Source organism: Oncorhynchus mykiss, chromosome 18 (assembly GCF_057628025.1).
Source record: "Oncorhynchus mykiss isolate SJ-2025 chromosome 18, ASM5762802v1, whole genome shotgun sequence".
In the NCBI taxonomy this organism is placed as follows: domain Eukaryota; kingdom Metazoa; phylum Chordata; class Actinopteri; order Salmoniformes; family Salmonidae; genus Oncorhynchus; species Oncorhynchus mykiss.
The window spans coordinates 67,021,115-67,035,252 of NC_143039.1; the positions used below are offsets into that span (position 1 = coordinate 67,021,115).

Below are 14,138 nucleotides of genomic sequence, written 5' to 3' on the forward strand. Positions count from 1 at the left end.
TTCACCCCATCTAGTCACCCTATTCTCTATTCACCCCATTCTCTATTCACCCCATTCTCCATTAACCCCGTTCTCTATTCACCCCATTTTTTATTGACCCCATCTATTCACCCCATTCTCTATTCACCCCATCTAGCCACCCCATTCTCGATTAACCAAATGTATTCACCCCATTCTCTAGTCACCCCATTCTCTATTAACCCCATCTATTCACCCATTCTATATTCACCCCATCTAGTCACCCCATTCTCTAGTCACCCCTTCTAGTCACCCAATCCTCTATTCCCCCCATCCTCTATTAACCCCTTCCATTCACCCCATTCTCTATTAACCCCATCTATTCACCCCATCTAGTCACCCCATTCTCTATTCACCCCATTCTCCATTCACCCCATTCTCTATTAACCGCATCTATTCACCCCATTAGTCACTCCTTCTAGTCACCCCATGATCTATTAACCCCATCTATTCACCCCCTCTAGTCACCCCATTCTCTATTAACCCCATCTATTCACCCCATTCTCTATTTACCCCATCTACTCACCCCATTCTCTATTAACCCCATCTATTTACCCCATTCTCTAGTCACCCCATCTAGTCACCCGATTCTCTATTAACCCCATTTATTCACCCCATTCTCCATTCACCCCATCTAGTCACCCCATTCTCTATTCACCCCATTCTCTATTCACCCCATTCTCCATTCACCCAGTTCTCTATTCACCCCATTCTCTAGTCACCCCATTCTCTATTAACTCCATCTATTCACCCCATCTAGTCATCACATTCTCTATTAACCCCATATATTCACCCCATTCTCTATTCACCCCATCTAGCCACCCCATTCTCGATTAACCAAATTTATTCACCCCATTCTCTAGTCACCCCATTCTCTATTAACCCCATCTATTCACCCCATTCTCTATTCACCCCATCTAGTTACCCCATTCTCTATTAAACCCATCTATTCACCCATTCTCTATTCACCCCATCTAGTCACCCCATTCTCTAGTCACCCCTTCTAGTCACCCAATCCTCTATTCCCCCCATCCTCTATTAACCCCATCTATTCACCCCATTCTCTATTAAACCCATCTAGTCACCCCGTTCTCTATTCACCCCATTCTACATTCACCCCATTCTCTATTAACCCCATCTATTCACCCCATTATCTAGTCACCCCATGATCCATTAACCCCATCTATTCACCCCCTCTAGTCACCCCATTCTCTATTAACCCCATCTATTCACCCCATTCTCTGTTCACCCCATCTACTCACCCCATTCTCTATTAACCCCATCTATTCACCCCATTCTCCATTCACCCCATCTAGTCACCCTATTCTCTATTCACCCCATTCTCTATTCACCCCATTCTCTATTAACCCCATCTATTCACCCCATTCTCTATTCACCCCATCTAGTTACCCCATTCTCTATTAAACCTATCTATTCACCCCATTCTCTATTCACCCCATCTAGCCACCCCATTCTCGATTAACCAAATGTATTCACCCCATTCTCTAGTCACCCCATTCTCTATTAACCCCATCTATTCACCCCATTCTCTATTCACCCCATCTAGTTACCCCATTCTCTATTAAACCTATCTATTCACCCATTCTCTATTCACCCCATCTAGTCACCCCATTCTCTAGTCACCCCTTCTAGTCACCCAATCCTCTATTCCCCCCATCCTCTATTAACCCCTTCCATTCACCCCATTCTCTATTAACCCCATCTATTCACCCCATCTAGTCACCCCATTCTCTATTCACCCCATTCTCCATTCACCCCATTCTCTATTAACCCCATCTATTCACCCCATTATCTAGTCACTCCTTCTAGTCACCCCATGATCTATGAACCCCATCTATTCACCCCATTCTCTAGTCACCCCATCTAGTCACCCGATTCTCTATTAACCCCATTTATTCACCCCATTCTCCATTCACCCCATCTAGTCACCCCATTCTCTATTCACCCCATTCTCTATTCACCCCATTATCTATTCACCCCATTCTCTATTTACCCCATCTACTCACCCCATTCTCTATTAACCCCATCTATTCACCCCATTCTCTAGTCACCCCATCTAGTCACCCGATTCTCTATTAACCCCATTTATTCACCCCATTCTCCATTCACCCCATCTAGTCACCCCATTCTCTATTCACCCCATTCTCTATTCACCCCATTATCTATTCACCCCATTCTCTAGTCACCCCATTCTCTATTAACTCCATCTATTCACCCCATCTAGTCATCACATTCTCTATAAACCCCATATATTCACCCCATTCTCTATTCACCCCATCTAGCCACCCCATTCTCGATTAACCTAATTTATTCACCCCATTCTCTAGTCACCGCATTCTCTATTAACCCCATCTATTCACCCCATCTAGTTACCCCATTCTCTATTAAACCCATCTATTCACCCATTCTCTATTCACCCCATCTAGTCACCCCATTCTCTAGTCACCCCTTCTAGTCACCCAATCCTCTATTCCCCCCATCCTCTATTAACCCCATCTATTCACCCCATTCTCTATTAAACCCATCTAGTCACCCATTCTCTATTCACCCCATTCTCTAGTCACCCCATCCTCTATTCACCCCACCCTCTATTCACCCCATTCTCCATTCACCCCGTTCTCTATTCACCCCATTCTCTATTCACCCCATCTATTCACCCCATTCTCTAGTCACCCCTTCTAGTCACCCCATTCTCTATTAACCCCATCTAGTCACCCCATTCTCTATTAACCCCATCTATTCACCCCATTCTCTATTCACTACATCTAGTCACCCCATTCTCTATTAACCCCATCTATTCACCCCATTCTCTAGTCACCCCATCTAGTCACCCCATTCTCTATTAACCCCATCTATTCACCCCATTCTCTATTCACCCCATTTAGTCACCCCATTCTCGTTTAACCCCATCTATTCACCCGATTCTCTATTCACCCAATCTAGTCACCACATTCTCTATTAAACCAATCTAGTCACCCCATCTAGTCACCCCATCCTCTAGTCGCCCCATCCTCTATTCACCTCATCCTCTATTAACCCCATCTATTCACCCCATTCTCTAGTCACCCAATCTAGTCACCCCATTCTCTATTAACCCCATCTATTCACCCCATCTAGTCATCACATTCTCTATTAACCCCATCTATTCACCCCATTCTCTATTCACCCCATCTAGCCACCCCATTCTCGATTAACCAAATTTATCCACCCCATTCTCTAGTCACCCCATTCTCTATTAACCCCATCTATTCACCCCATTCTCTATTCAACCCATCTAGTTACCCCATTCTCTATTAAACCTATCTATTCACCCATTCTCTATTCACCCCATCTAGTCACCCCATTCTCTAGTCACCCCTTCTAGTCACCCAATCCTCTATTCCCCCCATCCTCTATTAACCCCTTCCATTCACCCCATTCTCTATTAAACCCATCTAGTCACCCATTCTCTATTCACCCCATTCTCTAGTCACCCCATCCTCTATTCACCCCACCCTCTATTCGCCCCATTCTCCATTCACCCCGTTCTCTATTCACCCCATTCTCTATTCACCCCATCTATTCACCCCATTCTCTAGTCACCCCTTCTAGTCACCCCATTCTCTATTAACCCCATCTAGTCACCCCATTCTCTATTAACCCCATCTATTCACCCCATTCTCTATTCACTACATCTAGTCACCCCATTCTCTATTAACCCCATCTATTCACCCCATTCTCTAGTCACCCCATCTAGTCACCCCATTCTCTATTAACCCCATCTATTCACCCCATTCTCTATTCACCCCATTTAGTCACCCCATTCTCGTTTAACCCCATCTATTCACCCGATTCTCTATTCACCCAATCTAGTCACCCCATTCTCTATTAAACCAATCTAGTCACCCCATCTAGTCACCCCATCCTCTAGTCGCCCCATCCTCTATTCACCTCATCCTCTATTAACCCCATCTATTCACCCCATTCTCTAGTCACCCAATCTAGTCACCCCATTCTCTATTAACCCCATCTATTCACCCCATCTAGTCATCACATTCTCTATTAACCCCATCTATTCACCCCATTCTCTATTCACCCCATCTAGCCACCCCATTCTCGATTAACCAAATTTATCCACCCCATTCTCTAGTCACCCCATTCTCTATTAACCCCATCTATTCACCCCATTCTCTATTCAACCCATCTAGTTACCCCATTCTCTATTAAACCTATCTATTCACCCATTCTCTATTCACCCCATCTAGTCACCCCATTCTCTAGTCACCCCTTCTAGTCACCCAATCCTCTATTCCCCCCATCCTCTATTAACCCCTTCCATTCACCCCATTCTCTATTAAACCCATCTAGTCACCCATTCTCTATTCACCCCATTCTCTAGTCACCCCATCCTCTATTCACCCCACCCTCTATTCGCCCCATTCTCCATTCACCCCGTTCTCTATTCACCCCATTCTCTATTCACCCCATCTATTCACCCCATTCTCTAGTCACCCCTTCTAGTCACCCCATTCTCTATTAACCCCATCTAGTCACCCAATCCTCTATTCCCCCCATCCTCTATTAACCCCTTCCATTCACCCCATTCTCTATTAACTCCATCTATTCACCCCATCTAGTCACCCCATTCTCTATTCACCCCATTCTCCATTCACCCCATTCTCTATTAACCCCATCTATTCACCCCATTATCTAGTCACTCCTTCTAGTCACCCCATGATCTATTCACCCCCTCTAGTCACCCCATTCTCTATTAACCCCATCTATTCACCCCATTCTCTATTTGCCCCATCTACTCACCCCATTCTCTATTAACCCCATCTATTCAGCCCATTCTCTAGTCGCCCCATCTAGTCACCCGATTCTCTATTAACCCCATTTATTCACCCCATTCTCCATTCACCCCATCTAGTCACCCCATTCTCTATTCACCCCATTCTCCATTCACCCTGTTCTCTATTCACCCCATTCTCTAGTCACCCCATTCTCTATTAACTCCATCTATTCACCCCATCTAGTCATCACATTCTCTATTAACCCCATCTATTCACCCATTCTCTATTCACCCCATCTAGTCACCTCTTCTAGTCACCCAATCCTCTATTCCCCCCATCCTCTATTAACCCCATCTATTCACCCCATTCTCTATTAAACCCATCTAGTCACCCCATTCTCTAGTCACCCCATTCTCTAGTCACCCCATCCTCTATTCACCCCAACCTCTATTCGCCCCATTCTCCATTCACCCCATTCTCTATTCACCCCATTCTCTATTCACCCCATCTATTCACGCCATTCTCTAGTCACCCCTTCTAGTCACCCCATTCTCTATTAACCCCATCTAGTCACCCCATTCTCTATTAACCCCATCTATTCACCCCATTCTCTATTCACTACATCTAGTCACCCCATTCTCTATTAACCCCATCTATTCACCCCATTCTCTAGTCACCCCATCTAGTCACCCCATTCTCTATTAACCCCATCTATTCACCCCATTCTCTATTCACCCCATTTAGTCACCCCATTCTCGTTTAACCCCATCTATTCACCCGATTCTCTATTCACCCAATCTAGTCACCCCATTCTCTATTAAACCAATCTAGTCACCCCATCTAGTCACCCCATCCTCTAGTCGCCCCATCCTCTATTCACCTCATCCTCTATTAACCCCATCTATTCACCCCATTCTCTAGTCACCCAATCTAGTCACCCCATTCTCTATTAAACCCATCTAGTCACCCCATCTAGTCACCCCATTCTCGTTTAACCCCATCTATTCACCTGATTCTCTATTCACCCAATCTAGTCACCCCATTCTCTATTAAACCCATCTAGTCACCCCATCTAGTCACCCCATTCTCGTTTAAACCCATCTATTCACCCGATTCTCTATTCACCCCATTTAGTCACCCCATCCTCTAGTTGCCCCATCCTCTATTCACCTCATCCTCTATTAACCCCAGCTATTCACCCCATTCTCTAGTCACCCAATCTAGTCACCCCATTCTCTATTAAACCCATCTAGTCACCCCATTCTCTATTAAACCCATCTAGTCACCCCATCTAGTCACCCCATTCTCTAGTCACCCCATCTATTCACCCGATTCTCTATTCACCCAATCTAGTCACCCCATTCTCTATTAAACCCATCTAGTCACCCCATCTAGTCACCCCATTCTCTATTCACCCCATTCTCTATTAAACCCATCTAGTCACCCCATACTCTATTCACCCCATTCACTATTAACCCCATCTATTCACCCCATTCTCTATTCACCCAATCAAGTCACCCCATTCTCTATTAAACCCATCTAGTCACCCCATTCTCTATTCACCCCATCTAGTCACCCCATTCTCTAGTCACCCCATTCTCTATTCACCCCATTCTCCATTCACCCCATTCTCTAGTCACCCATATATTCACCCCATCTATGCACCCCATTCTCCATTAAACCCATCTAGTCACCCCATTCTCTATTAAACCCATCTAGTCACCCCATCCTCTATTCACCCCATTCGCTATTAACCCCATCTATTCACCCCATTCTCTATTCACCCAATCAAGTCACCCCATTCTCTATTAAACCCATCTAGTCACCCCATTCTCTATTCACCCCATCTAGTCACCCCATTCTCTAGTCACCCCATTCTCTATTCACCCCATTCTCCATTCACCCCATTCTCTAGTCACCCATATATTCACCCCATCTATGCACCCCATTCTCCATTAAACCCATCTAGTCACCCCATTCTCTATTCACCCCATCTATTCACCCCATTCTCTATTAAACCCATCTATTCAACTCATTCTCTATTCACCCTATTCTCTATTCACCCCGTTCACCCCATTCTCTATTCAACCTATGCACCCTGTTCACCCCATTTTAAATTCACCCTATTCAGGCCTTGGTCAAAAGTAGTGCACTATATAGGGAATAGGGTGCCACTGAGGACACACATTAAGCCTTACAGCCTGACAGCACACAGTGTAATGAGTTACCATTACTAATCCTTTACTAATACGTTTCACATTCCTACAGAATCCAACGGTACTGGGGAATCCACACTGAATTATAACTAGCAAAACATCCATTCCTTCACGCATAACCGACATGGTAAACAATTATGAATTATTTAGGATGATCTATGCTCTGCAATAATATGAGAGCATTAATATTAATATCTCTATAAATATTAGATTAAGTTCCCACCACATGGCAAATTATTCATCCTAAACGCAGCATGGGACTGGTAATATCAGACAGCTGTGGAGACTTTGGTTTGTTCCCAGGACATAAACAGACATGCCATACAACCCTCTGAGTCACAACAATCAATCCACCAATGAATGACAAACACTGAAGGGAAAAAATAAAAAATGTATCTTTGAAATCATCACACAGACATACTGTACAGTAGAGACATAGACATACCCGCATGCACCAGACCAGAGCCTATAGGCTATGTATCACTCTGCCCAGATACATGGTAATTAACCTGACGTCTCTTCTCTCTAAATGGGGATTTAATAAAGACCCTCAGCCTTGGTACCATGGCAACGCGCAACCCATGAAGGAAATGGGAGGGAAGGAGGGAGGGGAAGAGAGAGGGGGGAGGGAGGGTGAGTGAGAGAGAGAGAGAGAGAGAGAGAGGGGAAAAGAGAGAGAGAGAAACTTCTGTATATATAATGTTTACTGTTAATTTGTATTGTTTATTTCACTTTTGTATATTATCTACCTCACTTGCTTTGGCAATGTCAACACATGTTTCCCATGCCAGTAAAGACCCTTGAATTGACTTGAATTGAATTGAGAGAGAGAGGGAGGGGAAGAGAGAGAGAGAGAGAGAGAGAGCGAGAGAGAGAGAGGGGGGGAGAGAGAGGGAGGGAGGGAGGGAGGGAGGGAGAGAGAGAGAGAGGGAGGGAGGGAGGAGAAGAGAGAGAGAGGGAGGGTGGGAGGGGAAGAGAGAGAGGGAGGAGAAGAGAGAGAGGGAGGGAGGGGAAGAGGGAGAGGGGGAGGGGAAGAGAGAGAGGGAGGGAGGGGAAGAGAGAGAGAGAGGGAGGGGAAGAGAGAGAGAGAGGGAGGCGAAGAGAGAGAGAGGGAGGGAGGGAGGGGAAGAGAGAGAGAGAGAGAGAGAGAGAGAGAGAGAGAGAGAGAGAGAGAGAGAGAGAGAGAGGGGGAGGGGAAGAGAGAGAGGGGGAGGGGAAGAGAGAGAGAGAGAGGGAGGGGAAGAGAGAAATACATTTGGAGAAAGGGAGGTGGGGAGAAAGAGTGAGAGAGAGGGGTGGTCTTATTGTCCTCCAGCCTCCTGACCCACTATAATAATGAGAGAATGGGCTTTAGTGTGTACTGGAACAAACACAGGCAGGAAAACATGTTGGCTGAGAGAGAGAATTGCCATTGAGTGTTTTTTAACAACCACAGACGCTCAAACACTTTAAACCACACCTAGAGGCTTGTTATAATGTGAACAGCCACATTATTCTCGAGCTGTTTCACTACGCCTGATTTTCCATTATCACAACCCCAACTCATGACCAAGATTGACCTGCGGCAGCCATTGCAATGTTGGAGAACGGGATTGGAGTGCAGTGTGACCACACAGGTCTGAGTGCAGTGTGACCACACAGGTCTGAGTGCAGTGTGACCACACAGGTCTGAGTGCAGTGTGACCACACAGGTCTGAGTGCAGTGTGACCACACAGGTCTGAGTGCAGTGTGACCACACAGGTCTGAGTGCAGTGTGACCATACAGGTCTGAGTGCAGTGTGACCATACAGGTCTGAGTGCAGTGTGACCATACAGGTCTGAGTGCAGTGTGACCACACAGGTCTGAGTGCAGTGTGACCACACAGGTCTGAGTGCAGTGTGACCACACAGGTCTGAGTGCAGTGTGACCACACAGGTCTGAGTGCAGTGTGACCACACAGGTCTGAGTGCAGTGTGACCACACAGGTCTGAGTGCAGTGTGACCACACAGGTCTGAGTGCAGTGTGACCACACAGGTCTGAGTGCAGTGTGACCACACAGGTCTGAGTGCAGTGTGACCATACAGGTCTGAGTGCAGTGTGACCACACATGTCTGAGTGCAGTGTGACCATACAGGTCTGAGTGCAGTGTGACCACACAGGTCTGAGTGCAGTGTGACCACACAGGTCTGAGTGCAGTGTGACCATACAGGTCTGAGTGCAGTGTGACCACACAGGTCTGAGTGCAGTGTGACCACACAGGTCTGAGGGCAGTGTGACCATACAGGTCTGAGTGCAGTGTGACCATACAGGTCTGAGGGCAGTGTGACCACACAGGTCTGAATGCAGTGTGACCACACAGGTCTGAGGGCAGTGTGACATCACAGGTCTGAGGGCAGTGTGACCACACAGGTCTGAGTGCAGTGTGACCACACAGGTCTGAGTGCAGTGTGACCACACAGGTCTGAATGCAGTGTGACATCACAGGTCTGAGGGCAGTGTGACCACACAGGTCTGAGTGCAGTGTGACCATACAGGTCTGAGTGCAGTGTGACCACACAGGTCTGAGTGCAGTGTGACCAGACAGGTCTGAGTGCAGTGTGACCACACAGGTCTGAGGGCAGTGTGACCATACAGGTCTGGGTGCAGTGTGACCATACAGGTCTGAGGGCAGTGTGACCACACAGGTCTGAATGCAGTGTGACCACACAGGTCTGAGGGCAGTGTGACATCACAGGTCTGAGGGCAGTGTAACCACACAGGTCTGAGTGCAGTGTGACCATACAGGTCTGAGTGCAGTGTGACCACACAGGTCTGAGTGCAGTGTGACCACACAGGTCTGAGGGCAGTGTGACCACACAGGTCTGAGTGCAGTGTGACCACACAGGTCTGAGTGCAGTGTGACCACACAGGTCTGAGTGCAGTGTGACCATACAGGTCTGAGTGCAGTGTGACCATACAGGTCTGAGGGCAGTGTGACCACACAGGTCTGAGGGCAGTGTGACCACACAGGTCTGAATGCAGTGTGACCACACAGGTCTGAGTGCAGTGTGACCACACAGGTCTGAGGGCAGGTCTGAGTGCAGTGTGACCACACAGGTCTGAGTGCAGTGTGACCACACAGGTCTGAGGGCAGTGTGACATCACAGGTCTGAGGGCAGTGTGACCACACAGGTCTGAGTGCAGTGTGACCACACAGGTCTGAGTGCAGTGTGACCATACAGGTCTACGTGCAGTGTGACCATACAGGTCTGAGGGCAGTGTGACCACACAGGTCTGAGTGCAGTGTGATCACACAGGTCTGAGGGCAGTGTGACATAACAGGTCTGAGTGCAGTGTGACCACACAGGTCTGAAGGCAGTGTGACCACACAGGTCTGAGTGTAGTGTGACCACACAGGTCTTAGGGCAGTGTGACCACACAGGTCTGAGGGCAGTGTGACCACACAGGTCTGAATGCAGTGTGACCACACAGGTCTGAGTGCAGTGTGACCACACAGGTTAGTCATTAGGAGGGTGAAACAGAGCTGGGGCCATATCAAACTGCTCAGAATCGGAGTACTGATCCAGCATCAACACCCCCCCTCTCTTTCCATACATATTCATCCTAATCTAAAAGGCAAAACTGATCCTAAATCAGCAATCCTACTCTGAGATGCTTACAGGCCCTGATCAGTAGAAGAGTGTACAAGCATTTCGCTACACTCGCATTAACATCTGCTAACCATGTGACCAATACAATTTGATTTGAATTGATTAGTGATTCAGTAAGTTAGCCATTGTTGTAGAATGAGTTAATAAAACTGTATAGGATTTGATTGGCCACACTAACAGGTGTATCAGTAGCAGGGTGAGACAGTGGGGCAGTAGGCTACCCACCTCATCGTCGTACTGGGCATACTGGGCATACTGCTGCTCCAGCATCTCTCTCTGTCTCCTCTCCTGCTCCAGAGTCTGTTGGATCAGAGCAGCCACCTCGCTCACCTGGCCCGGACGCTCTCGACCAATCACAAACCTGGAAACGGACAGCAACAGCCAATCAGCAAGAGCATACAGGGGGGATTAAACATTCACATAATGAAGAATCATTGGACAATAGATTGGAAAAATAACTGCTGAAGTGCTGACTTTACAATACACTGAAACACTGTGCATGTTGGTTTACTGAGGAATGAGAGCTTCACTTCAATGCACCTCTCCATTGACTTTACAATACACTGAAACACTGTGCATGTTGGTTTACTGAGGAATGAGAGCTTCACTTCAATGCACCTCTTCCATTGACTTTTTCTCATTCATTTATCAGCTTAACTAAACATGACTGAACTTTCTCTGTCCTAATTTGAAACTGTTTATTTGTTTGTGTGTTGTTTGAGGCTGTAACAGGCAGTCTGTGCGATTGGCAGGGACTTAACGGCAGGATCTGATTATAGAAGAGTGGAGGCGAGGAGGGGGAAGGTGGCTTTCATCAGTAACACAGTGACGTGACAAATGTCATGCAGCCCTCCAGGGTGGAATGTGCACGTCAGGCACTGGCACAGGCTCAGGGTTACAACTGTACCAGCCATTCTCTCACACCCAACCCCACCCTATCAAACCCCAACCCAACCCAACCCGACCATACCCTACCCTACCAAACCCTACCCTACCAATACCCTACCCTACCGTACCGTACCCTACCATACCTTACCATACCCTACCATACTCTACCATACCCCACCCTACCATACCATACCATACAGCACCCTACCATACCATACCCTACCATACTCTACCATACCCTACTCTACCATACCCCACCCCCCCACCCTACCATACCCCACCCTACCCTACCATACCCTACCATACCCTACCCCACCCTACCATACTCTACCATACCCTACCCTACCATACCCTACTCTAAGATACCCCACCCCACTCTACCATACCCTACCAAACTCTACCATACCCTACCCTACCCCACCATACTCTACCATACCACACCCCACTCTACCATACCCTACCATACCCTACTCTACCATACCCCACCCCCCCCCCCACCCTACCATACCCTACTTTACCATAACCCACCCCACTCTACCATACCCTCCCAAACTCTACCATACCCTACCATACCCACCCCACCCTACCATACTCTACCATACCCTACCATACACTACCCTACCATACCCTACCATACAATACTCTACCATACCCTACACTACCCCACCCAACCATACTCTACCATACCCTACTATACAATACTCTACCATACCATACCACACCCTACCCTACCCCACCCTACCATACGCCACCCCACCCCACCCTACCATACTCTACCATACCCTACCATACAATACTCTACCATACTCTACCACGCGCTCCAGCAGGTATATCTCACTGGTCACCCCCAAAGCCAATTCCTCCTTTGGTCTTCTTTCCTTCCAGTTCTCTGCTGCCCATGACAGGAACGAATTGCAAAAATCTCTGAAGCTGGAGACTCACATCTCCCTCACTAGCTTTAAGCACCAGCTGTCAGAGCATTTTACAGATCACTGCACCTGTACTTAGCCTATCTGTAAACAGCCCATCTATCTACCTACCTCATCCCCATACTGGTATTTATTTATTTATTTTGCTCCTTTGCACCCCAGTATCTCTACCTGCACATTCATCTTCTGCCGATCTACCATTCCAGTGTTTAATTGCTATATTGTAATTACTTCGCCACCATGGCCTATTTATTTCCTTAACTTACCTCATTTGCACTCACTGTATATAGACTTATTGTTTTCTTTTGTTCTATTGTATTATTGACTGTATGTTTTGTTTATTCCATGTGTAACTCTGTGTTGTTGTATGTGTCGAACTGCTATGCTTTATCTTGGCCAGGTCGCAATTGTAAATGAGAACTTGTTCTCAACTAGCCTACCTGGTTAAATAAAGGTGAAAAAAAAATAATAATAAAATAAAATTAAAAATACCCTACCCTACCATATCCTACCCTACCCTACAATACTCTACCATACCCTACCCCACCCTACCATACCCTACCATACTCTATCATACCCTACCATACTCTACCATACCCTACCATACTCTACCATACCCTACCATACCCTACCTACCATACCCTAACATTCCCCACCTACCATACCCTAACGTACCCCATCCTACCATACCCTACCATACTCTACCATACCCCTACCTATCCTACCATACTCTACCATACCCCACTTCACTCTACCATACCCTATCATACTCTACCATACCCTAACATACCCTACCCCTACCTATCCTACCATACTCTACCATACCCCACTTCACTCTACCATACCCTACCATACCCCTACCATACCCTACCATACTCTACCATATCCTACCCCACCCTACCATACCCTACCATACCATACCCTACACTACCATACCCCACCCTACCATATCCCACCCTACACTACCCTACCCTACCATACTCCACCATACCCTACCCTACCCTACCCTACCATACCCCACCCTACCCTACCCTACCATACCCCCACCCTATCATACATTCCTCTACCTGTCACGGTGAGTGAATGAGGACCCAAAAGCGAATTAACTTAACAGAGCTTCTTTAATTACCAAACATAGGTAGGTTCAGACAGACCGGCAGATTCCGACAGGACAGGACAAGGTTACAGCAAACATGACGATAGTCTGGTTCAGGCATGAAACACAACAAACAAGAATCCGACAAGGACAGGAACAAAAACAGAGAGAGATATAGGGACCTAATCAGAGGGAAAAAGGGAACAGGTGGGAAACGGGGTGAATGGGTAGTTAGGAGGAGACAAGGAACAGCTGGGGGAAAGCGGGGGAGAAAAGGTAACCTAATACGACCAGCAGAGGGAGACAGGGTGAAAGGAAAGGACAGAAAGACACAACATGACAATACATGACAGTACCCCCCCACTCACCGAGCGCCTCCTGGCGCACTCGAGGAGGAAACCTGGCGGCAACGGAGGAAATCCTCGATCAGCGCACGGTCCAGCACGTCCCGAGAGGGAATCCAACTCCTCTCCTCAGGACCGTACCCCTCCCAATCTACGAGGTACTGGTGACCACGGCCCCGAGGACGCATGTCCAAAATCCTGCGGACCCTGTAGATGGGTGCG

General features: G+C 47.2%; 1 protein-coding gene across 11 annotated transcripts in view; it reads right to left on the reverse strand.

Annotated features, from left to right (window-relative positions):
* The window catches only part of ppp1r9a (protein phosphatase 1, regulatory subunit 9A), a 139,395-nt gene that overhangs the window by 41,328 nt on the left and 83,929 nt on the right, over positions 1-14,138 (reverse strand). For all 11 annotated transcript variants that reach the window (XM_090209183.1, XM_036953408.2, XM_090209179.1 and 8 more), the window contains exon 6: positions 10,885-11,020. In XM_090209183.1, coding sequence (XP_090065309.1) covers positions 10,885-11,020 — 136 coding nt within the window. The remainder of the gene's footprint in view (positions 1-10,884; positions 11,021-14,138) is intronic.